Source organism: Xiphophorus hellerii, chromosome 24, assembly GCF_003331165.1.
Source record: "Xiphophorus hellerii strain 12219 chromosome 24, Xiphophorus_hellerii-4.1, whole genome shotgun sequence".
In the NCBI taxonomy this organism is placed as follows: Eukaryota; Metazoa; Chordata; class Actinopteri; order Cyprinodontiformes; family Poeciliidae; genus Xiphophorus; species Xiphophorus hellerii.
Genome location: NC_045695.1, coordinates 4,002,589 through 4,028,754, shown reverse-complemented (window position 1 = coordinate 4,028,754; position 26,166 = coordinate 4,002,589). Strand labels below are relative to the sequence as shown.

At 40.9% G+C, this 26,166-nt stretch overlaps 2 protein-coding genes across 5 annotated transcripts; one reads left to right on the top strand and one right to left on the bottom strand.

Annotated features, from left to right (window-relative positions):
* Positions 1-1,638: 1,638 nt before the first annotated feature.
* Positions 1,639-18,988, bottom strand: gpd2 (glycerol-3-phosphate dehydrogenase 2 (mitochondrial)). 3 transcript variants are annotated; one of them, XM_032556795.1, is made up of 18 exons: positions 18,848-18,987; positions 15,897-16,003; positions 14,593-14,601; positions 11,837-12,008; positions 11,631-11,755; positions 11,447-11,544; positions 11,212-11,375; positions 9,505-9,669; positions 9,275-9,419; positions 8,642-8,835; positions 8,430-8,564; positions 8,175-8,350; positions 6,181-6,312; positions 5,945-6,103; positions 5,741-5,853; positions 5,579-5,657; positions 5,396-5,494; positions 3,697-3,822 (listed from the first exon to the last, which is right to left on the bottom strand). In XM_032556795.1, the coding sequence occupies exons 2-18, from the start codon at positions 15,996-15,998 to the stop codon at positions 3,697-3,699; spliced, it is 2,193 nt and encodes a 730-aa protein (XP_032412686.1). In that variant the 5' UTR covers positions 15,999-16,003; positions 18,848-18,987. The 3 variants fall into 3 exon arrangements, with proteins under 3 accessions (XP_032412687.1, XP_032412686.1, XP_032412688.1); XM_032556796.1 differs by lacking the exon at positions 18,848-18,987 and having other exon boundaries at positions 1,639-3,822; positions 15,897-15,998; XM_032556797.1 differs by lacking the exon at positions 14,593-14,601 and having other exon boundaries at positions 18,848-18,988.
* Positions 18,989-19,593: 605 nt separating this feature from the next.
* Positions 19,594-25,533, top strand: LOC116715594 (nuclear receptor subfamily 4 group A member 2-like). Of its 2 annotated transcripts, XM_032556059.1 has the most exons (7): positions 19,594-20,372; positions 20,527-21,297; positions 22,067-22,196; positions 22,450-22,607; positions 22,700-22,899; positions 23,065-23,243; positions 24,840-25,105. In XM_032556059.1, the coding sequence occupies exons 2-7, from the start codon at positions 20,533-20,535 to the stop codon at positions 25,103-25,105; spliced, it is 1,698 nt and encodes a 565-aa protein (XP_032411950.1). In that variant the 5' UTR covers positions 19,594-20,372; positions 20,527-20,532. The 2 variants fall into 2 exon arrangements, with proteins under 2 accessions (XP_032411950.1, XP_032411952.1); XM_032556061.1 differs by having other exon boundaries at positions 19,595-21,297; positions 24,840-25,533.
* The last annotated feature ends 633 nt before the right edge of the window (positions 25,534-26,166 follow it).

The following is a 26,166-nucleotide window of genomic DNA, read 5'->3' as shown; positions in this document are numbered from 1 at the left end:
AACTGAGCCCTGGAAAAAAAAAAAAAAAACAACCCAGCAAGCAGAAAATGCATCCCATATACAGTAGCTTTAAGCATGAAAATGTGCCATTTCCCCCCCCAGTTTAGCCAGGGTTACTCTAGTGTAACCAACTGGCATGATAAATTATCTAACAACAAAAATATATATTTTTATTTGCAAAAAAAAAAAAAAAATTAAAGGCATGTCATGCATTCCCTCCTCATAATGCTGCCACCACCATGCCTTCACTCTGTGGATTGTGCATTCATGATCAAATGTGTCACAGTTTGCCATTTATATTTTCCCAACAAAATAATGGACGACATATTTTTTTCTAATTAATATCTGGAATTTCTTCCACACTAAAGAAGGTGTGAGTGAACAATCTTTCTCCTCCCTGCATTGTTTTATTCGTGAGCTAGCAGAAGCCCCGCTGTAGCCATGGGGGGGAATCCTCCAGGGGAAACCGAGGCCCGTTAGCGGTTGTATGGCAGGCAGATTTGCCCCGTTATTCACGCTCGCTAATTGCTTCCCGGCGCTCCCGGCCTTTTCCCAGGAAGACGTCTCCACTGCAGATCGTAGCACGAACGGTGGACGTAAAGCTGTCACTCAAACCTCAGTGTGACCTTTTCCCGGAGAAAAGGATGTTTTTCAGCCAGCCAACGAAACGAAGGCTAATGTGTGAGTGTGCTGCTATGCCTGTGAGGACCGGGTCTAGAAAAGGCTGTTTTGGCTTGGGGCAACTTGACGCCATATTGAGCTAATAAAATAACCAAAGATTGGGATTTATTGCTGATGCTAAGGACGTTTTCTAATAATATATTTAAACTAGTGCTGTCAATTGATTGAGACAGTAGTGTCCACTTCAAATTATATTTTTTTTACACTGCTATTGAGTTCAATTTTTAAATCATTTAAAACAAGAGTGTTGTTATCCAGTGTCTGTTGTTTTTTTTTCTTGTCCTTCTCCTCAGGCTGATTTCTTTTTGTCATCGTCATGACACCAGCCTTCACCGATGTTCACAAAAACGCCACAAAGCACCACCAGCAGCCGGACGCCGTTAAGGCAGGTGTTTTATTTGTTTCACCTATTTTGCCCTTTTTTCACAAAGAAGTGCCTTCAGAGCCTTTTTTGTTTTTTAACGTATTTTTCAAAGTTTGACCGAACACACATTGGTAACTAATATGTGTTCTGCATAATGTCTTTGTCGCTCACAGTGAGGTTTGTACAAAGAGTTTCAATCAATTTCAATAAAAAAAGGTAAGACAAAACAAAAAATGTGGTTTAAAAAGTCAAAAGGATTTGATCTGCGGTGGAAAATTCACGTTTTTATAACCAAAATGTTCCGACTTGTAAAAAATGTCCCATGTTGACATAAATGCATACATATTGCGTCATTTATAAAGTTAAGTGAAAATCTAAAGCAAACAAAATCATCTTTAATTTAATTTTCTCAATTAGATATCATGGTTTTCTAAGGTGTTGAAGATATATGATGAACTCCTATGTACACAATTTTATGTTGTATCCAAATATGAAAGAGTTTTTTCTTCTTGAATTGAGACACTTTTTAAAATTATCCTTTTAATCCTTAAAATATCCTTAAAATTGGCAGGTAAAATATCTGAGACAGAAAATTCAAAGTACAATACGATTTATAAATGTCATTTATGTAACAAATGTTTAAATACAAACAATTTATAGACTTTGTGCGCTTTGAGTGACAATAAAATCATAGTGAAGGCACATGGCATACATTCATCACAGCATGAAACATTTACACCTGAAAAATGTTGAATAAACAACAAAGCATCAGCCAGCATGTAGAAATATTGTTCTCCAACAGAAACATGAAAAGAAAATGGGGGGGGGGATGAAACTCCACGTTTATTCTTCAATTTTAAATGTTTGTATGGAGGTCCAAACATGCCACAATTCACTAAAAATATAAATAATTAAACATTACTTGGTCAATTCATAAACAATTGTTACAAATCATTCATTTAAAAAATAAACAGTTCCTTAATGAATTGATAACATTTTCAAATGAGGTGCTGCAACACATTCTGAAATTACACTTGTGGACAGGACTAACAGTATTATTATTTAAAAGAAAATTTAAATGTAATAATTTTACAGGATTTTAACCCTTCTTCAAATACCAATTTCATAAATTCTGTTGTTTTTTTTTAAAGCACTTACTGTTTTTCTAATTAAATCTCGACACCTTTGATACCCCATAGAACAGAATTTCGTATGTTAAGAATAATTGTTTGCTTTAAGAAACAACCTTCACCAAGTATATTTTATGTATATACCCAAGCATAGTGAATAAAAGAATAATAGGTAAAAAAAAAAAAAAGATCAAATCGAAAAGCTGAAAGCTTGTAAACATCAGTGACTGCAGCTTGTAGACAGTGTGATCACCTGAAAACAAAATGAAAATAAAAGGAGGGCAGCAGGAGTGCTTTAAAAAAAGGTGCATTGTGTTGCTGATGTGGCTGAATGAGAGAATTATTACAAAGCAATATTTGTCTAAAGAGATCATTTATACAATAAAACATAATTCCCACACTGATGGCAGCATTATGCTTTAGGGAGTGTCTTTTTTTTTTTTTTTTTCCCTCAAATATCCGATCCAGAATAATAGCAGAGGCTCGCTGAAGGCTACTGCATGTCAGCCTACAGTTTTGTTTGTACATATTTGCATCTAATCGTCTCATTTTTTTTTAAAAGTTGAAAGCTGAATTCAGTATTACATCAATACAGAATTGATTTCCTTCCTTTTTAGATGCAAATGACGATTATGTTTCTTATCGATTTGGAAAAAACCAAATTAATCACTCATTGGTCACAAGTCATGCCTCGAATCTCTACTGACCAATCAGAAGTAAGCTCCTGAAGCATTGGTAGGAAGTATTGGGCTACAGTATTGGGAAGACTGCGAAACTTTAAATGCGTGTCTTTACATGTATTAAAGCATCGCTGCGTATTACCAACTGCTCAGTTCAATGTCTGCAACAACTTCTTTCATCTGAAAACAATTCAAGCAGAAGAATTTGATCATTTTTGGTAAAAATGAAGATACTGCACACATTAAAAATATACTTAAATCTGTTATAGTGTCGGAACAATAAGACCGGGCTGTTTTAATACATTTAAAGAACATATAAAGTACTGATGAGCATCTATAGGGTCCAACCTTAACATGAAATAGATTTTCATTTCTAACTAGCTGCAGTGTGACAAGGCTCCACAAACAGAGTCAATACAAGGATTCCTTCCTGTTTATTCTAAGAGGACACACATTTCATTTACTTTAATATTTCAATTAAGTGAAGCCTTTCAGTGTAAATAATTTGCACGTGTGAACTTTGACTTTTGAAATCCTTTCTTTTCTTGGCAGCGAACATTCAGTTCGCTGCACAAAATAAAGTACATCTTTAATCCACAATCAGTGTTGATTCTGTGAAATACGGAGTGATTCTAGAGACACTAAATGTCAAAAAGGTTTTGTATTAAATGGGAAACATTTTCTTGCGATCACAGGCACAGGATTTATCTCCCGGACTTCAATCATTAGATCAAATTTCCCCCTAAAAATGCAGCGCCTGATTTGGTCAAGCTCATCCCGCTGCGAGCCTGATTGCGTTATTGTGATTCAAATGGAACCATTTGCATATACCCTCTCAGGCTCAGAGTCCTCCACCACTGCGGTCCACCGTCACCGCCTTTCTCGTGTCCAGCGTGGCCTCGGCCGACTTCAAGAGGATGGCCAGGCGGCTGTCGGACACTTGTCCCTTCTTCACGGCGCTCATCAGCTGCGGAGGGAAGAGCAGAAAGCCGGTTCAGACGGGGTAACCTGGCAACCTGAGGTCAGAGGGCGCTCTGCTAAAAGAACAATTACTGCGTTTCGGTCAACTTAAGCTAGGCTATACATCTTCTGGGGTTATTGTTCCATCGCTACGTTTAACAATCAGATGTAATAATTTTTTTTTCTTTTTTACAATAAAAAACTTAACTTAAGTTGATCAGAGGGACTTTAATTAGTAATTTATCGCTGTGCTTTGAAAACAAATCGGCTTCATATAAACATGGCAATTTCAGAAAAAAAAAATCTTGTTTTTCCACGAAAACTTTTGCTGCTATCAAAATGGGTTTACTTCACAAAACTGAAATGGAAAGTCTTTTTTTCGCGTCACAAGAGTCACCTGATCGACAACCGGATGTTACCGCCGACAGGAAGTATCTGGAGGAAAATATCTCACGAACAAACGTACTTAATTGCGTTTTTTTTTTTTTTTCTATTGAAGCACTACAATTGTGAAATTGTGTTTTTTCGACATTAGCTGAATACATTAGATCCATTTCTTCACAGCGAAAAGACATGAGAAGCTGCCATTCAAATTAGCCAGATGTGCAGTGCCTCTAAACAACTTCTGTTCAGATGGTGTTTCAGAAAAATCTAATTATGTCCTACCACTATGAACGTAAACAACTGGGATTTATTGGACTTTCAGGGGAATATCTTCTTCAGTCAGATGGGACAGACATTCAGCTTTATAGCAATAAAAACTCCAGGGTGAAACAAAGAATAAATATGTGGGGGGAAAAAAACTTTACCCACCTGTTAGCCACAAGTGACTGTGATGCATTTTGCCAGCCTCTCTCATGAACTCTCACAGACACAGGAAACATGTCAAATCAAAACCACCTCATCCCTACTTTTAAAGTACATCAGTGGCTCTATGATGCTGTGGGCCTGTTTCTCTGCCCACGACAAAATACAATATCAAGAGATTTAAAAAAATAAATGAATAAATTGTCGACAGTCACAAAGTTCAAAATGAGTTGTCATTGGGACTCTTGGTAGAATCACGATCCCAACTATTTGGAAATCAAAATTTGCCAAGACGGGGAAACGTAAAACTAGAAGCACGGTGGAGGATCGGTGATGCTGAGGGACTGTTTCTCTGAGATCTTAAGTACAGTTTTCTATTAGTAATTGCACGTTGGCTTATAAACTCATTTTGACATTTTCATAAAGGTTGGGTGAACACTAAACTGAAAACTGATCCAAAACATACGAGACCCTTAGTGCATAGTGATAAATAAATCAAAGGTTGGATTGTTCTAAATCGTTCAGTGTGAGATTATGCTGATGTAACAGAAGATATTTTTACTTTGAGGCTTTGTACAAATCTTTAATCACAGAAGCCACTATTTAAACAAATCAGGAGAACAGCTTAATTAAAACAATTTCTAATCTATTAATTATCTTGGGTTTATTTTAATTTGCCTCCTCCACCTGCAGGCATCTGAGCTGTAGCCCAGTTTAACGGTTTGGATCTTGTTTCTAAAAGGTCGACAACCAGAATCTGAGTGTTGCGCTACCTTCAGGAACTCGTTGAATTCAACTTGTCCGTTCTTATTGAGGTCCACCTCGTTGAGGATTTCGTGGAGCGCGTTCTCGTCAATGTAGACGTTGATGCTCTACAGACGAGAGGAAAACGGGGGATCAATGGCACCTCATGAGGAAGAGAGGACAAAAAAAAAAAAGACTGAGGGGAAACTCACTTGTAATACTCGCTGGACATCGACTGTGGTGATGAAGCCTTTCGACTCTTTGTCAAACTTGTGGAAGCGGTTCTTGTACCTGTGGAACAGCTCATGATTTATGAAAGCACATGAAAACAATCAGGCTTTAGAAAATGAAAGAAAAGGGACGATAGCGGTTACCTCATCACGTCCTGGTAGTCCAGGTGGATCTCGGATGACGTTGTGAGCCGCTCCGATCGAGACCTGTAGCCCATCTCGTGGTACAGAAACATTTTCGCTGCTTCAAGTTCCTCCTGGATTTCACGTCAGAGACAGAACTTCGTTCAATCTAAATGAAATCAATTAATCAAAACGGACATCACCTCTCCATTGAATGTCCCATACCGTCCTCTTCTCCTGACTCCAGTTAAGCTCTTTGCCCATGATTTGGACAATCCTCGGGAGAGCTTCGTCTGCGGCCTGCACATTCAGGAAGCCGAGCCGTGTCCGTCGCGCCATGACGTCGATGGCGGTGCAGGCGTACTCCTTGATGGCGTACAGGACCTGGGAAAGGATGACAAGGTCTCAGACACTTCCAGGACGTGGAACCAGAAGGATCCCAGTCTGAGAAACGGTTTTACCTCTGCTTCGATGTAGGGGAATTCGGACACCAGACGTTTCCCAACGATCGGCCACCTTTGGCCTGTAACCTGAGCCATTTTGGCAACATCAAACGCTTTGCCACCATATGCTGTGGCCAAATGTTGAGCAACCTGCAGCAAAAAATTAGAATTACTCACAGAAATGAATCATTTATGACACCCTGATACGTATTTCATTAAGTAGCTCCAGAATTTAATGTAGAATCCATATAAAATGTTTTTATAATTAATATACTATTTGGTCTCCCTTACAAGATCCCCTACATGTTATTAACTGCCGGCACATCAAAATTGTGTGTTTCTTCAGAGTTCTTGAAAAGCCTGTAAGTTACAAACTCAAGAAGTTTGCAAGTGCTGAAAGTTTGTTTTTAAATTATTGGTCATCTCGAACATAATGTCTATTACACTGGTTGCGTTTGCTCTTTCTCCCGCTATATAAGAGTTCCTCTGGGCTCCATGTTAAGACCCCTGCTCTTCACCTTCTACATAAACAATCCTTTTGATAATTGAACAAATAACATCCCTTTTTATGTTGATTTTTACGGTTATGCAGAAGGAGTTGTCTAAACCTCTTAAGATCAGGACGTTTTTGAAGATGCTAACGCTACGTTGTCGTTCTTGTATGCATATTATACGTATATGCAGTTTACATATAGTTCTACTGGAAAGCTTCCAGTTCCAAAACTTTAAAACTTTTTCTTAAAGTACTTGGAAGTTTTCTTTAAAAACATACAAAATAGACCTTAATAACAAAATGAAACTGTAACGAGCTTAATCCGGTTTATTGGCAGCATCAGAAGGTTTTTTTGTAAAATGATCAATTGGAAGTTTGGATTTTGGCTGAAGCGGCATGTTTCGATGAGTGGATGCTTTCTGGCAGCACTCTAATTCAGTCAAAGTTCATCTTTTATAAATTCGTCAGACAGGATCCTCCTGCTACTAATGCCAACGCCAAACTAATGCGTTTTACAGTTTCCCGTATTCAGCTGATCAATTTCACATCTTTGCAAATTAACAATAAATGACGGCGCCGCTTGATCAGCGAGGTGTCATATATTTAGAGAACACAGGGGCCTATTTGCTACTGAGATGGCTGCCTTGTCGATCATGTGAAAGGTCAAACCCTGTCCAGATATCTGGTGACCTTTAGGAATATTCCTGAGAACACAGCAGCTGCTACTGGAGCTTCTAATGAGGGGGAAGTTTACTGCAGGCTCTTTTTCTTCATGAAACTATGGTCTGATGCTTTTAATCAAAACAACTGGCTAATTATTGCAGATCCAATCAATGTATCCTTATATGAAGGTATTGATGAATTGGGCATCTTTCATTGCATTTCTGCATGACTTAGATTTTTTTTTTTGTGTCGAACAAATGTCAAAAGAAGCTTTAATGTCAGCTCCAGGACTGCTGCCGGAGAAATGTCTTCAGTCTCACTGAGACTCTTGGCATGATTGTTTGTAGGTGGGCTTGTTTTCTAATGAGCGCGTTTAGGAGGATTTTACCCCTGGAAGACAATCGGAGCAATCTCAGTTTGGAGAAACTGGGAGAAATTCTCATGGAGGAATCCAGCTAAATGTTATTCTGATGGATCATAGAAAACAACTCAAATTCAATATCGTGTGTTTCCAGGCATATCTTGCCATTTTATAGCACAGTCAAGTAGCTGCTACCTTCAGTTATGCAAACACTTTATATATCAAACATGACTTGAAAGAAATTTGACTTTGCAATTTAACGGCTTGAAATTGGGCCTTTGTCTCTTTAAGAAGCTTGTGCTCCTTCTGAAACTCCGCCTTCAACTTCATAATGTTTCTCCAATAACCCTTTAACGTTTTTAAGAGCGTTGTACTGAGTAGTTCTTACGACAGGCGCAGTTCCACCAGGTGCTAATTGCTTTTTTTCTCTGAATTCTGACATTAAAGTCAACTCTTCGAAGGTTTGCCAAATCATTAAATGAAATGGAGATGTACCTCCTCCTCCAGGCCGTAGTCCTGTACCAGTCGGATGAAGAGGGTTGGTGTCCAGTCCTTCGCCCCCTCCAGCATCAGTCCCACCGTCCTGCAGGGTCTAGCTGGGAGGTGGAGGAATTTTACTGCTGCATCTATCGTCTCCTGGGCCATAGCGCGGTAGGTTGTCCACTTCCCCCCTGTACACACAGAATGCTGCATCAGAGCAACTCATTATGTCTTGAAGAGTTTTCAAGCTGCGTGGTGGGCCGAGCTGACCTGCGATGGTGATCAGTCCGGTGTCACTGATGCTGACGATGTGGTTCCTGCAGATGGACTGGGTGTCTTTGGAGTTGGGATCGGTCACCAGTGGGCGGATGCCGCTCCAGGCTGCTAGCACATCTCCTCTCCGCACTGAACACAAAGCGCAGCCGTGTTTATATTCAGTGGACAACCAAGGAGGCATCAGAAACATGAGCCGAGTCCAGTACCTTCCACATCTGGGCTGAGGTAGTTGCGCACCTCCCTCAGGATGAAGTTGATGTCATCCTCCCCCGGTATGGGGTGGGCTGTCACGTTGGTGGGGGTGTCGGTGGTCCCAGCGATGGTCATCTTCTCCCAGGGCAGGAAGAAGATGACGCGGCCGTCGCTCGTAGCCGGATCCAAAAGGCCCATATTGTCGGGGCTGAATGGAAGAGGGTGTGAATATTTTTAAAGCTAGAGCTAGTGAAAGACAGGACAATGTAGCATAAAGGATGAGGGAAGGAGGAAGGAACGAATATGAGGGGGCAGAGTGAGGTGAGCGCCAAAGATGAAGAAGAAAATTAGGTGGTTGGCATTTGTGTTCAAAGGGCTCGCGCTCCCTCGGGTTTTACTCAATAAGCTGAGCTGAACTTTAAAGCCTCCCACTTCAACAAAACCACTCTATTGCTGAGCTGCTTCTCAACCTGAGAAGATTGTCCTACACCTGTAAGTGAAGGTCAGATTATAGTTTAGCTAGTGCACTATTTGCAGAAGGGGAATGGGAAAACACAGAGGAACAAACAATGAACAGGTTAATGAATATGAAACAGCATCAAAACCTTCATTTTTACACCAGGCGTTGAGTTGCATTTCCATGGTACCTGTAGTATCCCGGCATGACGATGTGGACACCTGCACTTGGCTGGCAGATCTTGGTGGTCTCCTGCTTGTCCATCTGCCTCAGAGAGTCGGTGAAGGGTCCGGTGGCGTTGATCACACATTTGGCCCTCACGTCAAACTCCTTCCCTGGAAAGCAAAGCGATCATCTCCAAACACCTCAGTGAAAACCCTAATGAGAAATCAGTTCTACGACTGACTTCGCAGCCCTCACCTGTGAGGACGTCTCTGCAGTGGGCGCCGCACAACTTCTCCCTGCCAGTCTGCTGGTTTTTGGTCTTCAGAAGGTGAACCACCTCAGTGTAGTTGGCGACGGCCGCACCGTGGCGGGCGGCTGTCAGCGCGATGCCCAGGTTCATCCGGGCGTCATTGTGTTGACCTGATGAGGACGGAGAGCAAAATGATGATGCTGTGGTACCTAACAGAATGTGGCCAAGTGTCAAAATCTCAAGACCCTAATGGAAGACAGATGCTTTATTGGCAAGAGTCTGATTGTACAAAGGGCAGAACTGAGGTCCAGGAAGTGAAGACCCACAAGCAGGAAGATCTTTCCTCTTGGTTCTTCTTAGTGGTGAGGTTTCACACTGATGACAAACAGTCTTTGACAATTAAGTTTTGTTTTACTCTTTGTTGGAGAACGAGACATGCAATAAGACATTAGATACATTGTGAATGTGTTTACCTCAGGAAGATTTGTAAGAATAATAACCGAAGCGCCAAAAGAAATAAACTATTGGATTGCGAGGGTCTTCAGACCAGGTGTACCTTCAGCGGACTTGACACACTGAAGGTACTTTAGTGGCATGTTAAAGGCAAATGTAGACACACACCAAAGGTAATTCAGTGAGAGGATTACATGTTTGCTGTCCAGTTTCTGCGAGAGCAAAACGAAGCTCTGTTGTCGGCTGCGGCAGGAGGGAGAGAGAGCTTGTCGTTCTGCCAGACCACCACGACGCTTCTCTTCAGCGCCGGAAGAGAAGGTCAGGTTTCTAAATGTCACGGGCGTGATTGTTCCAGACGGAATAATTGGAGAAAAGACGCTCCGATCCTCCACCATCCTGCGCTGCCCCCTCCCCTTTCCTCAGAGCATTTGATGGAGGAGGGGAAGGATATGGAAATCAAACATAACCTCAATGAGGAATCAGTACTTCTGTCTCTGTTCTCTTCTAAAAGCTGACTAAAAGGTAAAATAAAAGGATTATAACAGAACAAATGATAGTCAGTGCAGTCTGCATGACCAACAGATAGTGTGACTTTGTTTTCAGTGCAGCGGTCTTCTCATGCTGCGATAGAGCATAACATGTGCTTTGGTCCTCTTTGTCCCCCCCCAAAAAAGGAACATGCAACCCTTGTTGCCTCCCACCAACCTGTCAACATATTTTTCAGAGCTGGTGGAGATGGAAAAGCCTCAGGACGTTTTCGTCTTTAACCTCCTTTATGGCTTTATTCAGAAAATCTATGTTCATTTTAATATCTCTTGACAAATTTACCATTTGAAAAGAAAAAAAGAATGATGTCTTATTTAATTTTGTTCCCATATATAACATAAATACCTCCCCGGGATTTATGTTATAATGATAAAAAAATACTCCACTTTATTTCAACAAAGGTCTAAGTCTTCACACATTCCATAAAGGCTAAATTCAAGAAACAATAAAGGTTTGACCGAACAAAATTTTCAGAGTATGTTGTCTAGCAAGGAATAATTCTGTTCAGTTTTAAGCTGTTGCAGTATTTCAGGTCATCAATAAGAGCTGATGGTAGTTCAGAAAAATAAAGGGCATGGATAGAGGTAGGCATTGTTGATATAAACAATAAGATATGTAAACTATCAAACCCATATTAACCCTGTTAAGTCAGACTCAGCTGCTTTTTTATGTATACATTAAACTACAAAGGTGATAAAGGAGCCTTTACTCACCGTCGTAATAGACGATGGCTCCTACCAGCTTGTCCTTATTCAGCATGGGGAAATACTCCAGAGCTTTGGACTTACTCAGGAGATAGCTGCTCTTCAGGCAGTGGATCCCAGCCACCACGTCGTACATCTTTATTCCTGCCCAATAATAAGGCAACTGCCACCATCTGTAAATAAAATCCCATTCTAGTGAAGACAATAGACATAAACAAGCAGTTGGTCGGATTTGGACTCTTACTTGTACACCGGAAGCATGATGGGTAATGGCGCTGAAAGATGAGGGGCAATCTCCAGCAGGTTGGCTCGCTCATGCAGCGCCTCTTTCACCATCATGTACTGAGATGTCCGTACATAACAAGCAAAGTGAGACGATGCATAAAAAAGGAGCAACAAAACCAAGAGCAAGCAAGATGTGAATGAACCTGTTCGTAGTCTAGCTTCATGATGGCCTTCTGTAGGTAACGCACTCCACCGTGGATGAGCTTTGTACTCCGGCTGCTCGTCCCCGAAGAGAAGTCGCTTCGCTCTACGAGGGCAGTTTTGAGGTCTATAAGGTAAAGAAAGACTTCATCAAAGTCGTGTTTGATAGGCCAGGCAGGAGAGGTCTAAAAGCAAAGAGGAATGTTACTCCGGGTGACGGCGTCTAAGGCACATCCGGCTCCTGTGGCCCCTCCTCCGACAATCAGAACGTCGAACTCCGGAGTGTCTTGCAACGCTGCGAGTTGGGCCTCCCTGGAGGGAAGCTCGTTTGCAAAAGGGACCTTCAGTTCTGCTTCAGCTGTCACGCGCACCAACTGAGCCTGGATGGGACACACAAGTCCAACCCGCCTGTAAGTGCAACCACGTTGATGCCTTTTATCTTTAATAGTGGTCTCTATTTTAAAGATGGTGCAGAAGAAGAGAGAGCAACACTTTGCTTGAGATGCTCTGAAACATCGTAAGCACATTGCAGGTACATTATTGTGGCATTATAATCAGCCCTTGAGCTGACGTGATGTAATGCATAATGACTTGCAATCATTTTCATACATTATGAATTTGTTTTGGTTGTGCAGTGAGACTACTCGGTTTCTGAGCGCCACAAATTTGAATTATTAGTGAGTGGCAAAAGTTTGTGAACCTCTGAGTTTAGTTGTAAACTCTGCTGAATAGTTCCAGGAACTTTGGATCACTGCTAAAAATCTCTTTAGGGAAATCTTCCACTGGACGTTGGTGACTTGGTGAGTACTTTCCCGTTATCTTTGACCTTCCAGATCTCTTTTCAATTGAAGTGGTTGATTTCCAAAACATAAATTTAAGATCATCTTCAGGGCTTCTGCCATGATGCATCTTTCTATTTTCCAAGTAAACCAAGAAGTTGCAAAACAGGCCGTACCATGGTCTCACCACCACTATTAATTACAGAATGGTTCCGATCCTTTTGCTCTAATGCGCTCCGGTGATGCAGAACACATCCAGTAATGAAGAATTCATTGTACTAAATAAGAGAAACAGGCCCATGCCATGATACCACCACCATCTTTTACAGGCTGAATCAAGCTACATTGCTTGGAAATATAACTTTATTCAGTCTTCTCGGTTGTACATCACATTTTTGAGAATTTTGAACTAAAGTCTGTAGCTTTTATTCTGACCATAAAACACTGGACCCTATTTTTATTCTGGTGGAAGGTCAAAGACTTTCGTTGTTAGCTTGTATTTTTTTTAGATCACTGGTTTAAGAAGTTTTGTGGGATGTGTTGGGGGGGAAATCTGGTGCCAAGGTAGATACCTAACACTACCAGGCCTGACTTGGTATAATACAAATTTAGGTTTTGTTTATAAGGCAGGCTGGACTCCTCAAGGGGGGACGTCTTGTTTGTTCATGAACAAGATCTGTAACCACCTAATTAATTCAGGTGCCTCAGGGCCTCAAATATTCTTTATTTAAAGCCTGTGGTTCTGTTTATGGTGGAGAGGTTTGCAGCCAAGTGTGAATCAACTAGTAAGATTTCTCTAAATCTGAGGTCATGGATCTCAACAGGAAGAAAGGTGGATTGTTACCTCTAAGTCTTCTTGTATTGCTCACGAGTCACAGGTGTATGGTGTGGTAGATGGAATGTCTGACCTACAGTAAAGAGAGCAATATACTGCTTTGTTGTGCAGAAGGAGCTAAGCTAAAAAAAACAAAACCCTCCTTTAATTAGCAAAGACATGGACATTAGTTCATAAGAGTAGTGTAACTTCTCCTTCCTGTAGTAAGGATTCAGTTGAGGTGGACGTAAGCAGGATGATTACTGGCTGCCGTCCTTCGAAGCTTTTTTTAGCAAGTCCCACTTAGATGGTTTGGTAGACTTTTGATGGCGGAATGGATGGATTTGATGCATTTATGGATGGATAGAAGGATTGATGGACTTTACAATTCAATGTATTTTTATAGTGCCAATTAACAACAGAGGTCGTCTCAAGGTACTTTACAAATCTGATGGATGGATGAACTATTGATGGATGGTTGGATGATTCTGGAGGTTCACATACTTTTGTCAATGAGATAGAGTTTATTTAGACAAACATATTACTCTTTAACATGAATGTTTATGATTATACTTGGCTAAATAAAGTGACTCAACCCATATCAGGTAAAAAAAATAAAATGAGTAAATTCTGATGAATTTCTAGATGGAAGGAGAAAACAAAAATCATGCAGACCTCAAAGGCTTCAGTGAACATGTGTTTCTAAGAGGCAATGATTGGTTCAAAACCCCATTTTCTGTGCTTATAATGTTTTCCATTAGATTTGGTGAGCAAGTGAAGTGTTGCTGCAGAAAAGCCCACCACATTCAGGATTAGATTAGTGACAAAGAAAAGTTAGGAAAGTGAGGAGGGGTTACTTTGTGGCTGCTCCACCATGCTGCTCGCTTTCACACATTCCAGACTAAACACCGCTGTTTGATTAGCCAGATACTTAATTTAAAGAAATAATCACAGCTACAGTAGAAGAATTTCATATCTAATTAAATATGTATTCACCTTTCTGTTTAGCAGCTCAGGCTAAATGATTGCATCAAGCTGCTTTGAAGCCAGCGCGCCATTTGACTTGCAAATAACGACGGGCGTTTGTAATTTAGGTCTCGCCTATGATATAATCATTGTCTCTTTTCGCTGATGCTCGGTCACAGAATGAAGCGCCGGCACCGATAATCAGGTTAAGTCGGAGGACGGCGCGTCGAAGCTAATGGCCAATCGGACCGTTTTGAAAACTTCCGTGAGCCACATGCTCCGACTGAAGAAGACGAGACGGACATTCAGCTCATCAGCAGTGCAATTGCAGGAATTAGAAGGCATGCATGATTACAAACTATTTATAAGATTGTCGGATTTCATCACGGTGGACTTCTTGCTTACCAATCCATGCTTGGGTGGAGAGGATGGCGATGGCAAGGAGAGGATATTATCCCACCAGGACACAAAACAGAAGTTCAGGTTAGGTTTGAGGCGACCAATAAGGTCTGGAATCTAAAGTTATGTCTCACATCTAAACTAAGCAGCTGGAGCTCTTTGTGTGGAGTTATTTATATCCCTACGAAGACGTTGTCTTCAAGGATCGCCAGGGCTTCTGAACCTAAACTGTCTTCCAAAAGTATTCATACCACTTGACCTTTTTTCACATTTTGTCAAATTATAACCACAAACCTCCAATGTATTGTCAATGGAGATTAGAAATCTCTATTGATTTCTAATCAATGATTTTAGCTGCTTGTCAGCCTGAACACACTGTCTCTAGTTTGAGATATGGTGATATGGCAGCGTCGTGAACGACACATTTTATGATACGTTTTAAATGTATTTGTGATTTGCATTCAGTTGAATGAACTGAAATCTGTGCACCCTTAAAAATATGTTTTTGCTTTAACAGCTGCCACAATTTATCATTTAGATTTAGGTCTAAACTTTGACTTGGCCATTCTAACTTGTGAATTCGTGTTGATCTAAACCATTCTATTGTAGCTTTGGGTGGAAGTTTAGGGTCACTGTCCAGCTGGAAAGTAAACCAACCTGTTTTTCTGACCCTGTGGTAGAAAAATCATCCTCACAGTATGGTGCTGTAGAGACGACAGAGTCTTGTCTGTGTTCTTCCCGCTTTCCTATTTACTTTATGCAAAGCATAGCATGTCCGGTTTAGTGTAAAAAAAGAAAACAAGAGTAAAAAATATTTATTTTGAGTATTTAATATAGCTAAAGTTCAATTGAAATGTGCTGGAGTTTGTGGTTGGATTTGTGACAAAATGTGGAAAAGTTGAAGGGATACAAATACTAAGGTAGCTTAGCTTGTTGCTACCAAAACGCGTGTGCACTGTTTACTTTGCGCTCTTCTGTTGGCACGGTTATTTCCTCTGATTTTCACCGGCCAATCAAAAACAAGAAAGCGAGGAGAATTTGGGGTTAGACAGATTCACACTGAGGTTTAATCAGGACCAGGAAGCTCAACAAATTCATCTACATCTGGAAAAGAAGCTGAATGGAGCAGGAGGAGGTTGAGACTCCCGTGGGTCGGATGACCTGGTGATAAATTCTTACAGCAACAAACCTAGAATCAAGTCAACACATTCCATAATCCAGACAGGACTTGCCCTGCTGGCAGAAAGGCGTCTTTATAGAAGAAGAACATTCCTCTCTGATGGGAAGAGCCAATCAGAACAGAGGCTCACCTGCGTCCTCCTGTACTCTGTCAGCTGTGACAGGCCGAAGACCGTCGTGACAGCCACGCCTCCCACCACCGCCGCCTGTTTCAAGGCTCTTCTGAACGCCATGAGCCCTGCAGTGGAAGAAACAGAATCCAAATCAGATTTATCAGCTTTGTGTTCATCAGGTCTGACTCCACTTTGGAAGTAAAAGCAAGAAAGACCATGCCAAACATTAATCATTTTAGTAGTCCAGTCCAGAAACACCACCAGAACCTCAGATGACTGTTTTCGAATATATTTAAGATAAAAGCAGCACCTTTTATACCACCCAGGCCAGGAACAGTCTGGAAAAAGAATCAATCTATACATCCATTAATCTGTCCATCCATCCATCTCCCTATTCCAGGGGTCTGCAACCTTTATAATCCAAAGAATCATTTTTGTCATAAGTCCAATTAAAACTTGTTTAGAGCCACAAGTGTAACACAAAAGACAATTAATCGTTTCTTAAACATATGAGAATATGAAATTTGCTGTCATTTTTAAAGAACCACTACTTTATGTTTATGGTTTCCAATCTAATGTCAAGAAAAACCCATCATGTACTTTCAATCTCATTCTGTTGGAGAAATGTATTGTGATGCCATTCAAAACTGAAAAACTACTAAAACCTGCATTTATTATTAATATTTATATTTAAGAACATGAGTTTGTTGTTTATCATCTCTGACCAAAATCAATAGAAGCCATTGTGGGAAGTCTATTCCTTTTTCTCCATCAATCCATCCACCTCTTCCTTCATCAGTTTGTCCATCCTTCATCCATCGGAGCATAATTTAATTAAAAGTACAACCAGTGCACAAATCTGACCCCCTCCCACCCCCCAACCACCAAAAAAAAAGACAAAACCAAAAAACAAAGTAAAAATAAATAAATAAATAGATCTTCCCTGAAACTGGACACAGAAACCAGCGAGTCGCTTTCCATATTTTCATACGTGAACCTTAACAAGCAGAGGATGGAGCTGCTGGACCTCAACTCCCAGCAGGGGGGTTGGTGTGAAATAATTTCCATAGCTGCTGTAATGCAGTTAGGATGCAGGTTCCCAGGGAACGCCACACAGAGAGGCAGATTCTGATGCATTTTAATAAACACAGCCGCAGATGGCTCAAAATGTCAGGGAGCAGTCTGGAGAAACGTGTGACGTGGTACAAGCAAAAAGAATTACTGTGCCACTTCTCAGCATGTAATGAGGTAATTTTGTGCTTCTTGTGCAAGTGATTTAGAAAGTGATTTAGTTTTTTGTTGGGGGGGGGGGGGGGTTCAGCCCCATAAACTGATTAGTAAGCACAAAACAAAGTTTTCATGCACCTTTTTTTAAAAACGGGTAGGCTTTATGAAACTTTTCTTCAACGAGTTTGTACTCATGACGACTGTAACCTACAGAAACGAGACTTTTAAAGCCTCAACATATCTGAAAGTGAAATTATCTCCGTACAAAAGAAGGACTCTGGGTAACACCTTAGCTTGATTAATTCCAACTAGGCAACTAATGTTCAATTTAGTTATTGATTCATCAATTTTTGGATGATTAATCGATTATCCGCATAAAACATTGGCACATTCTGGGGATTTTTCAGCTAAGCTCTTTTTATAAAGTGCTAGACATACAGGTCAACCTGGATCCAGCTAAGTAAACAGATAAGTGGCTCCCAATAGAAAAAAATTAATATATTCCCGCTGATAAGGAGTTAACAAACCCTGAAAACAACCAATTATTGCAAGTCCATCCTCTGTTAAAACTACCACTGTTTATAGGAACATATTAAAACATAATCGAATGTGAAATGTCTAAAGAAAAATAAAGAACTAAAACTAAAAGAGTATTGTATTCTAGGCTTTGATTTAGTCAGATTCAGGTGTAGAAGCAACGGCAGAAGATTCATTTGAAGATTTGTGCTGCATTTCAACTCAAAATGACCACTAGAATATATGTTTTTATAGTTTTTAAAAACTTTACAACATAACCCTAAATACCACATATAGGCAGCTGTAGACTACAATTAATAACCCTCAAACTGAAAGGAATCGGTTAAAAAAGGAGGCCATTAAGCAAAACAGTGGATATTTTTCAACTATACAGCTTGTGATAAGTGTCACTGTCATCAATCCTCATATTTAAAGAAACTATAGAATGGTATAAGAACAATAAATATTTTAAAAAGCACATAAGAAATCTTATTAGCCGTTTGCCATCTTCTTGGATGCAGCAAAGAAGCTCAGATGGGATGAAAGCTGGAATTAAAACTGCACACCACCTGAAACACACCATCCCACAAAATGGTGAAACATGGTGGTGGCAGCATCATGCTGTAGGGATCTAGAGACAGAACATTTGTTTGTGAGTGTGGTGACAAAAAGTGGGTATGAATAGTTTTAAAGGCAATGCATTTGCAGTAATTATTAGTCACCAGAGGAGGGGTTTCCAGGATTAAGCAGTGAGCTCATGGCGAACTCCGTTTAGTTTTAACCACTTTTAGAGAGAAACATGAGTTTATTACGTCTGTTTAAGAGCTTAAGGTGTGTTAATGACTTTAACTGACTTATAACAGCTGCAGGTAACATTCGGCGTTGTACTACACTGTTATATCTGTGTCATGGCCACACATCAGGAAGTTGTTAAACTGTAACTTGCTTCTATGGCTTACACTATTACCCCATCATGGTTTCATTTAAAGGAGAACCCGCAAGAACTCTCAACAAAAGACTTTATATGCATGGTTTTAACAGAACAAGCTGTATATCAGGGAATAAAAGACTGAATAACCGTTGAAGTCACACAGCTCTAGAAACCAGAAGAAAGAGGTGTTGCTCTCATTTTGGCTCCATTCCAAACAAGACGGGTCTAAACGTATATTAAGTCCGACTATAAAACTTCGGAGGCGGAAAAAACCCAACAGACAGGCTCCACTTACAGGAATTCTAGTGTTCCGGCTGAAAATGACGCTCGGTGTGCTTCTGGACGGCTGCTAATCAAACTGTCGCCGTTACTGTCAAGACGAATACAACCCAGGAAGCTACCTGCGTTACTGCACAGACGTTTCGCCCCAGCCAATCAGAGCGCAGCACTTCCAGGATCTCCTCCAATGAGATATGAGGAGAGGAGGGGCCCAGACGGTGACGTATAGCGAGGGAAAGAATGCGTAGCTCTGATCTCCCTCTTGGATAATGAGGAAGAGATGAGAGGAGACGCCAGCTGTCGCTTTCTCTGACGGCAGGAGGCACGCAGGGGAAAGGAAAAGCTCTCGTGCTGGGATTGTTTTAGACTGTGGGAACTTGTATATGTCAACAAATCTCTCCAATCCCTTGGAAAAGCAGATTATAAACAAAATCTGACTAAAGGCAAAGTTGAAGCTCAGGAGATTTAAAAATTCACTATAATCAAACGCAACCCTAGAGAAGAGATGAACAAAAAGCATAATAGGTGTTATCTAATTTAACCAAAGTAGTTATTACTAATATTATTAGCGTACTGTAATGTTGTTTTGCTAATTAATTAACATTCAAGCAAAGATTGACCCAAATCATCCTGTTCAATTATTATATATATATATATATATATATATATATATATATATATATATATATATATATATATATATATATATATATATGACTTTACAATGATTTACACAAACATTTCCCATAAAATAAAAAATAAATCTGTCTTTAACAAAATATAATAATTTATAAGCATCTAAAAAAAATCATAATGTAATATTTTTAGTATTTTTGGGCCGTGAATACATCTAACTTGACAATTGTGGCCGAAAAGGTATGGACACCGCTGGTTTAGATCAAACCATGTTCATGTGTTAATGGCCTAGTCAAAGTACAGACCGACTAATTCTAATTGAGGATCTGTGGATAGACATGAAAATTGTCCGCAGGTACACTCTGACTGATGTGTAACATTGGAAACACGAATATCAAAGTTGCCCAGAACGCATCACGAAATCTATTATTTTACTGACACAATGTAAAATTGTTTATTTTCAGTCCAAGATGTAAACTCGGCTTGATTGCTACTTAGCTGTTGCTTCAGAATCTGTCACATAAACTCTACCCATCCTCCTCCATCACAGAGACGCTCACTGTGCGCACACAGACCACCCAACCACTCCGCCTCTGTCTCTGGACTTGTGCGTAAAGAGGGTTTGGCACAAGACGCCGCGGCGCGTAAACAAAAGCACATCCTCAGCGCGGCTGCTGCCCAGTCTGCCCAGATGAAGTGAGCGGTCATTCCCACTGGTCTGAACAGACAGCGGACTTCACTAGGATTGGATTCGGAAGCCTCGCGTGGACGAGAGCAAATTCGACCCTCTAATAGCCAATTTAGCCGAAACGTTTTCATTTAAAGGTTGCAAACAGACTTTTGTTCTTCCTTCAAGCTGGAGAACCAAGAGAGAAATTAAATCTTTTGGAAAACCGGACTTAAAGGTAAATTCTCGCTTAATGTCTTCCATTTTTAAGTTGCTTAGTCGTTTCAAGCATTTTGGAATCAGCCAGAATATAGTCAAATTAGCAGATGATGAAATAGTTCACATACCTGGTCAGGTTTACGCGCGGTAAAGTTGAACGTGTGTGTTTTCAGGGGGCCATGCCGTGCGTCCAGACCCAGTGCAGCTCCTCGCCACAAGGCGCCAGCCCCGCGTCTCAGGGCGCCGGCGCGGAGTGCAGCTGCGACTTCCTCACGCCGGAGTTCGTCAAGTTCAGCATGGACCTGACGAACAGCGAGCTCTCGGCTGCCTCATCCGGACCCGGTTTCGGCAACTCCGCGGACGGCTACGGCGCCGGCTACGACGCGAAGCCGCCGTGCGTCTTCCAGATGCCCGCGGTCCAGGCGGAGCTGCCGTGCGTCAAAGTGGAGGATGCGCACGGATGTCCGCGCTATCAGACTCCCCTGCAGTCATCCCCCCCCTCGGATGACTTGCTCTCCTCCCAGAGCTCCGTGTATTACTACCGCGCCCCCTCACCGCACGGCTTCCACCCGCCACATGGACACATCTGGGAGGGTTCCGGCCCTCTGTACAAAAACGCGCTTTCCAAATTTTCCCTGTTTTCTCTGAAGCACACGCCGCACGGTACCCAGCGCTACCCCACCTGCCAGATGAAATTTGACGTCTCCATGAACTTAGACGCGGGCGGTTGCGGGTCGCACCACCAACAAGGGAAAGCCCTCGGAATGGGCTTCCCTCGCCCTCTCCAGTTCTCCCACAGCCACCACTTTATGGAATACCAGAACTCTGTCGGAGCCGCGCGAGGAGCGATGAGCTCGGAGGGGCTGTGCGCGGTGTGCGGGGACAACGCAGCCTGTCAGCATTATGGCGTCCGCACCTGCGAGGGCTGCAAGGGCTTCTTCAAGGTCTATGGACATCTAATCTTGAATTACTATTATTATTATTATTATCATTTTATCAAAATGTAGTTTTATTCAAGCAAAGTAGAAAAATTCCCAGAAATGGTGATGCTGTTGATTTGAAATAATTGAAGAGAAAAAAAAAGAAGAAAAATACCCAGAGGACTTCTTAATTTCCATTTGAGATTGGATATTATATTCCAGATGCTCCTGACAGGTGATGCATTCTGTATGAAAGTGGGCGCCAACGTGCCATGAATTGCAAAGTGAATTTGCACCCCCCCTTCATCTGCCAGAAACATAATCCCAGGGCGATTCTCAAAATTATGAATGACCACGACCTGGTGTTTACCCAGACTGCCCCTGTCTGCCTGTTGAATCTATTTTCCATCGCCTCAGACGGCCCAAAGGAGCAAAAAGGTCCTGCCGACGAGTTCCAAAGGGCAGCTTAGACCTTTTGCATGTTCACGTTCATGCTCGTGCGCTTTGGGTTCAGAAATGAAAAGTTCTGTTTCCAAAAAAATGCACCACATTCTGTCGGTAGAGGTGTTCACAGCACCACATTGTCACCTTCCTACAATAATGGCCCGAAGCGTTGTTGTTGCCAAAAGTGATTTTGGGAACAGCAACAAAAAAATCTCCACCATTTTTTTTAGGAAGGTGTCGATTTCCTAGTGTAGGATTAGGGTTGGGGTTTGGTAGACTTGTGTCTTCAGAGTATGAAAGAACTTTCTGTCTCATGTTATCTATTTGATTCCTTTTTTTATCGGTGCAGCGAACGGTGCAAAAAAATGCCAAATATGTGTGCCTGGCTGCAAAAAGCTGTCCTGTGGACAAGCGACGGCGGAACCGATGCCAGTATTGTCGCTTCCAGAAATGCCTGGCGGTGGGAATGGTCAAAGAAGGTATTACCACGACAACACAGTTCTTACTCCAGTCCTCAAATGACACATTTCAGAGGTATCCTCGTCTAAATGACCTCTTCGGCCTATTGAGTTCAGTGAGATCTGGTTATTAGCCATTTCTAAGATTCGGTTCTGTTGGACTGGGGATTCATCTAAAAGTTGCAAGACAGTGAATCTTTGTGACAGGAATTGGAGACCGCTGTAAGAATCTGCAACTTAAAAATGTTATAAATGCCTTTTTTTTGTTCTACAGTGGTGAGGACAGATGGCCTTAAAGGCAGAAGAGGTCGTCTGCCGTCCAAGCCTAGAGCTTTGCCAGACTCGTTTTTACATGGCAGCACCCTTCTGAGTGCGGTGGTTAGGGCACATATAGAGTCAAATCCTCCAGTGTCTCGCCTGGACTACTCCAAAGTAAGTCGCTCCACACCAACCAGCCTTAATGTCACGCCTTGTCAATTAAACACATAGTAAAGTCACAGTTGTTGTTCCTTGTGACCCACAAGTTCAAGGAGAGTCCAGGGGACCTGCTGGGTGACGATGCTCAACACGTCCGACAGTTCTACGACCTCTTGATGAGATCGATGGAGGTCATTCGGAGTTGGGCGCAGAGGATCCCAGGTTTTGCCACCCTACCTAAACACGACCAAGACCTCCTCTTCTACTCAACCTTCCTGGAGCTGTTTGTCTTGCGGCTGTCGTACAGGTAACAAATACACCCTTTTCAAACCCTAAACTGGTTTCCATGTTGCCTTCGATTTGAGTCTTTGTCCCTGATTTGAAGTGTTTGCCCAACAACTGGAAGGACGGGCCAATTGTGCAACAGCCCGGTACGGTTTGCATTCACAAACCCGATTTCTTGTCATTTCAGATCCAACCCAGAGGAGGGGAAGCTGATCTTCTGTGATGGGTCGGTGTGGCATCGGCTACAGTGCCTGCGAGGCTTCGGGGAGTGGATTGACGGGATTGTTGAGTTCTCCGCCAACCTGCAGAGGATGAACCTGGACGTTTCCACCTTCTCCTGCATCTGCACCCTAGCTTTACTCACCGGTGGGCAAACAGTTTGTGCACATTCAGTTGCTTCAGTCTGTCTGTCAATTTGTTTTAGTGATTTGATCCTTTTTAAAGTATGTTTTGTTTGAAATGTTCAGGCACAAGATGGCACCTGTGAGTTAATTTTACCCCAAGTATGAAGATGAGTGATTAATAGCCAAAAAATAAGATTCGCAGTAGCATGGTTAGCTGAGAAGCCGACAGCAAGTTATCATCTTATCTTACAGATATATTGATTCAACATGTAATATAGAGGTACAAACATGTATGGGATTATACCTTTAGGCAAGGGTAGATAAACAATTCAGGAAAGTGGTTGGTAAAGTCATTAAATTGTTGAAGGATTTGTTATCATTCACTGGGTTTCAGTAATAATGGGGGTAAACTGGCTAAATAAATAGCTAAAAGTAAACTTAAAACCATTTCACTTAAAGGAAAAACTGATGTTTACGCAAATATTTTAAATCAGCTAAAAGAAATCCAATATTGATTTAATAGCAACAGATAGATGAAACTTCAATAAAAACATATAATAGATTGATTCAAACCTGAAACTTGATTTTGTTTTCAGTATTATGTATTATTGTTCATGTCCAGAATACATAGCCTAGTTAGCTTAATATAGACACAAAACAAATCTAACATGGTATAAAAGGATAGAAAGTATTTTAATAATTATATTTTTAATTAACTGGATATTTGGAGTGAATTATAAATTCTCAGTTACAAGTTTGAAGGGCTTACTGGTTGTGAATATGGATAATGAGTAGTAGAAGGGCAGAAAATGAACCTTCTGGGTGTAAAAAAAACATATTTAGGCTTAAAATATCAAAACATTTATCAATAAAAGTACCACATTTCTCAGTGATGTATCCTATCGAGAAAATTAACACTTGTCAAGAACTCAAAGGAGAAATGAAAATAAAATGAATGACATTTGACATTAATGTTTACTTCAGATAAACTAGAATGAAGATCAAAATGTGGGGTGACAACAATAGTGAGCAGATATCAGTGATGTAACCAAGTTTAAGCTATTATTTACGGTTTGAAAATGCCTAAATAGGGCTAGTACATGCATACTTTTATTAAAATTTTATCAAAATATAGAGGCACATATATGATATGTGTGAAGATGTGAAGTTAAGAGGTTACTTAACAAATTAAACCATCCTTAGCGTAGTAAAAATATGGTTAGCTAAAACAAGATTTGGCTAACAATTAGCTAAAAGAGAAAATGTGAAAATAACCTGGTCTTTTTTAAGACACTTGTTTATAATAGTAACATACAGTATATGGTTGAGGAAGTCAGGTTAAAGAATAAGAGTTTTCTGAGTCTTTAAAGCTGTTTTTTTTGATGAACTATTACATTTGTTAGCTAAAATGAAACCGATGACGTAGCCCACCTTACGTTTACATGTACAGCTTTTTTTTAGGTGTCAAAAACCACAGAAAATTCCATCTAACGGGTAGAATTATATTCTTGCAGCCTATTTCCAGAAAAAATACATGTAATATTTTCTCAGCAGTCTACAAAAATAATTAAAAGATCTCCTTGTGGTTGTTGCTAATGCTAAATTTGAAACACTCAAGAGCGCCACGGGCTGAAGGAGCCAAAGCGGGTCGAGGAGCTGCAGTGCAACGTGGTCAGGTGCTTAAAAGACAACGAAGCCGCCGGTCCGGATGGAGGCTGCCCGAACCGCTGGTCCAACCACCTGTCCAGACTTCTGGAGAAACTGCCAGAACTTCGCACTTTGTGCATCCAAGGCCTGCAGAGGATTTTCTACCTGAAGCTGGAGGACCTGGTGCCGCCGCCTGCTGTGATAGATAAGTTATTCCTGGACACGCTGCCATTTTAGAGACTTTTTTTTTTCTTCCTTTAAAAAAACAAAACAGATGGAGGACTTTGACTTCTTCTTCCTTCTGAAATCATCAGTGATTCCTGGCGGTCTGCAGTCTTTGCCCAGCGTGCATGACCATGGTTTAAGAATTTAAATTCAAGTTGCTGGGTGAGTATTTGGGCCAAACAATTTGCAGAAAGCTGATGAGTTTTGCCCACAGGAAATGTGCAACTCTTTATACAGTAACTGTAAATGTAGCACAGCTACACGTGTGAACACATTTTCCTGCCTGTTCAGCTTGTATAAAAGCATTTTGATACAAAACAAGCGCTTCTTTTTTCATGCTTCTATTTATTAGTGAATTGTTAAGTATTCTTAGTTACAAAATGCTTCTCTGTGTTCAGTCTGTTAGTCATGTCCATGATTTAATAAAAGACAAAGTTCAATTATGGGTTTTTTTCTGATTGACCTACTTTTATTCAAACCTCAGTATATATTTTATTGAGATTTCACATGAGTGGAGCATAAATGTTAAGTGGGAGATAAACAATACTGTTTTTTTTAAATAACAAGCATCATGCTGTAGTAATTTTTTAATTTCTGATTTTAAAAAATATATACAGTACAGACCAAACGTTTGGACACAACTGTGTGTCCAAACGTTTGGTCTGTACTGTGTATATATATTTTTCACTGCAAAACAGCCAAAATTTAGTCAGCTCTGCTAGATTTTTTAGATCCTGCCAAATATTCACAGCTGGATCTACGCTTGGACTTTGACTAGCCCATTCTAAAGCATGAAAATATTGTGCTCTAAACTGTTCTATTGGAACTCTGGCTGTTTTTCCAGGTTCCGAGACTTTCTAAGCCTCTAACAAGTTTTGCTTCCAGCTCTTTCTCTAACTCCACCCATCCTACATCTTCCAGCATGATGCTGCCACTACCATGATTAACAGTGTGGGCATATTCAGTGTAACGTTCAGTGTCAACTTTTCTGCCATATTGAACTTCCCAGACAAAGTATAAAATACTCTTACAAGACAGTGTATGTCAAATTAAAATCTTGCAGTCACAAAATA

What these genes read in the sequence shown, in the direction of transcription:
- gpd2 (XM_032556795.1), bottom strand. Translation starts at nt 15,998, where the DNA reads ATGGCGTTCAGAAGAGCCTTGAAACAGGCGGCGGTGGTGGGAGGCGTG. An exon ending in CTGCAGAGACGTCCTCACAG is followed by an intron (nt 9,420 to 9,504) that starts GTGAGGGCTGCG and finishes TTTGCTTTCCAG; the next exon opens with GGAAGGAGTTTGACGTGAGG. An exon ending in ACTACGGCCTGGAGGAGGAG is followed by an intron (nt 6,313 to 8,174) that starts GTACATCTCCAT and finishes TTTTTGCTGCAG; the next exon opens with GTTGCTCAACATTTGGCCAC.
- LOC116715594 (XM_032556061.1), top strand. Translation starts at nt 20,533, where the DNA reads ATGCCGTGCGTCCAGACCCAGTGCAGCTCCTCGCCACAAGGCGCCAGC. An exon ending in GCTGCAAGGGCTTCTTCAAG is followed by an intron (nt 21,298 to 22,066) that starts GTCTATGGACAT and finishes TTATCGGTGCAG; the next exon opens with CGAACGGTGCAAAAAAATGC. An exon ending in GTCTTGCGGCTGTCGTACAG is followed by an intron (nt 22,900 to 23,064) that starts GTAACAAATACA and finishes TTGTCATTTCAG; the next exon opens with ATCCAACCCAGAGGAGGGGA.